The sequence below is a fragment of the Cynara cardunculus genome, assembly GCF_001531365.2.
Source record: "Cynara cardunculus var. scolymus isolate 2C chromosome LG 11, CcrdV1, whole genome shotgun sequence".
In the NCBI taxonomy this organism is placed as follows: domain Eukaryota; kingdom Viridiplantae; phylum Streptophyta; class Magnoliopsida; order Asterales; family Asteraceae; genus Cynara; species Cynara cardunculus.
Genome location: NC_037538.1, coordinates 18505068 through 18506544, shown reverse-complemented (window position 1 = coordinate 18506544; position 1477 = coordinate 18505068). Strand labels below are relative to the sequence as shown.

General features: G+C 34.7%; 1 protein-coding gene across 1 annotated transcript in view; it reads right to left on the bottom strand.

Moving 5' to 3' along the window:
* Positions 1-998, bottom strand: part of LOC112521375 (ABC transporter B family member 11-like) — an 11971-nt gene extending 10973 nt beyond the window's left edge. The window contains exons 1-2 of the mRNA XM_025130201.1: positions 937-998; positions 414-672 (exon numbers count right to left, since the gene is read on the bottom strand). Of these exons, the coding sequence (XP_024985969.1) occupies positions 414-665 (252 nt within the window). The 5' untranslated portion in view covers positions 666-672; positions 937-998. The remainder of the gene's footprint in view (positions 1-413; positions 673-936) is intronic.
* Between the last annotated feature and the right edge of the window lie 479 nt (positions 999-1477).

Sequence of the window (1477 nt, the reverse complement as noted above, 5' to 3'; positions counted from 1 at the left end):
TTTTGATTATGTTAATTTGGGTCATAGTCAATAAGTTAAAAAAGTTGGGCTTGCTAATATTAAAATAGATAAATAAATAAATAAATAAATAAATAAATATATATATATATATATATATATGTATGTATGTATGTATTTGGCGGTCGGTTTGGTCCAAACCGCCCAAAAAAGTTTCCAAACCCCAGACCGGACCGGACCGCCCGGTTTTGCTATTTTTCAAACCAGACCGGACCGCCAGACCGCTCAAACCGCCAAAAACGGTCCGGTTTGACTTGGTTCGGCCGGTTTGAGCGGTCCAACGGTTTTTTTGAACACCCCTACTATAGATTACTCTCCAAAAGAGGCCCCTTGAGGAGAGAAGGGGGTTTCAACATATATACTGGCGAAATGGTCCAAATCTAGCAGATATGTACCTTGGATACTAGATGAACAATGGCTGTTTTATCTGTAGTCCCTCCAAATGTGTCAATTAACTCCCCAAAAATTAAGGTTTGAAGAGGCATGCTGAGCCCACTTCCAATGGCAGTAATTGTTCCAGTGACCATTAGTAATAAGTCAATGGAGTCAGCAAAGGCAAAAAGCTTGTAATATGGGACTACATCACTCTTTGCTTCTTTCTTCCTGTTGTCATCTGATGAATCCTTTGATATTTCAGCTGCTTCCATTGTTGCACTGTTAATATATAAGAACATGATATTGGTTTAGGGGGCCGTTTTACCAAGCGCTTACTGGGTAAGCTCTATCACTAATCATCTTACGGGTGAAACCGAGAATCTTAACCTGTAATAGACATAGCAAGGACCGAGTGTCTTACCGGGTAAGTGAAAAGTGACGGAAAAGATTCTTACCCGGTTAGCGCTTACGGTTAAGAACAATCCATTTGGCAATATATATGTTAAAGAGCAAAAGAAAAGAGGAATTGATCATGGTGTTTACCTTGAAACAGCAAATCACATATGGTCTACTTGTGGCCAACCTCAATGATATCTATTCAGCAAACTGTTTGGTTTCTTAGTTCCCAATAAGCACTATATAACCGTGCTTAAATTATTATAGTATCTTATTGGAGATGATCGAATTTAACTTACATGACCTTTCCACTTGTTTGGTCCGTTGGATTGATGCTATCAAACCTTCTATCCTGTCTTTTTCAAGAATACAAGTATTTAAGCATTATCTACACGTGTATAATCATACAAGTCCTTTTAATTTATATAATATTAGATGGCTACTCGTCAATGCAGTAAAATACATCTTGATTTTAATGTTTCGTTTTATTTTTTGTCTGTGTTTATATAATACGGTTTTATGTGACTTTGAGAAAGTGATAATGTTTTTATTTTCGAATAAAATATAAATTTGAAGATATCGTAAAAAAATATATATGAATATTAGTGTCAAATTAAATATTTAAAACTTCTCGTTTTTCTATATAATTTTTTTAATTTAATGTTTTTATTATAATTTAATTTAGGTA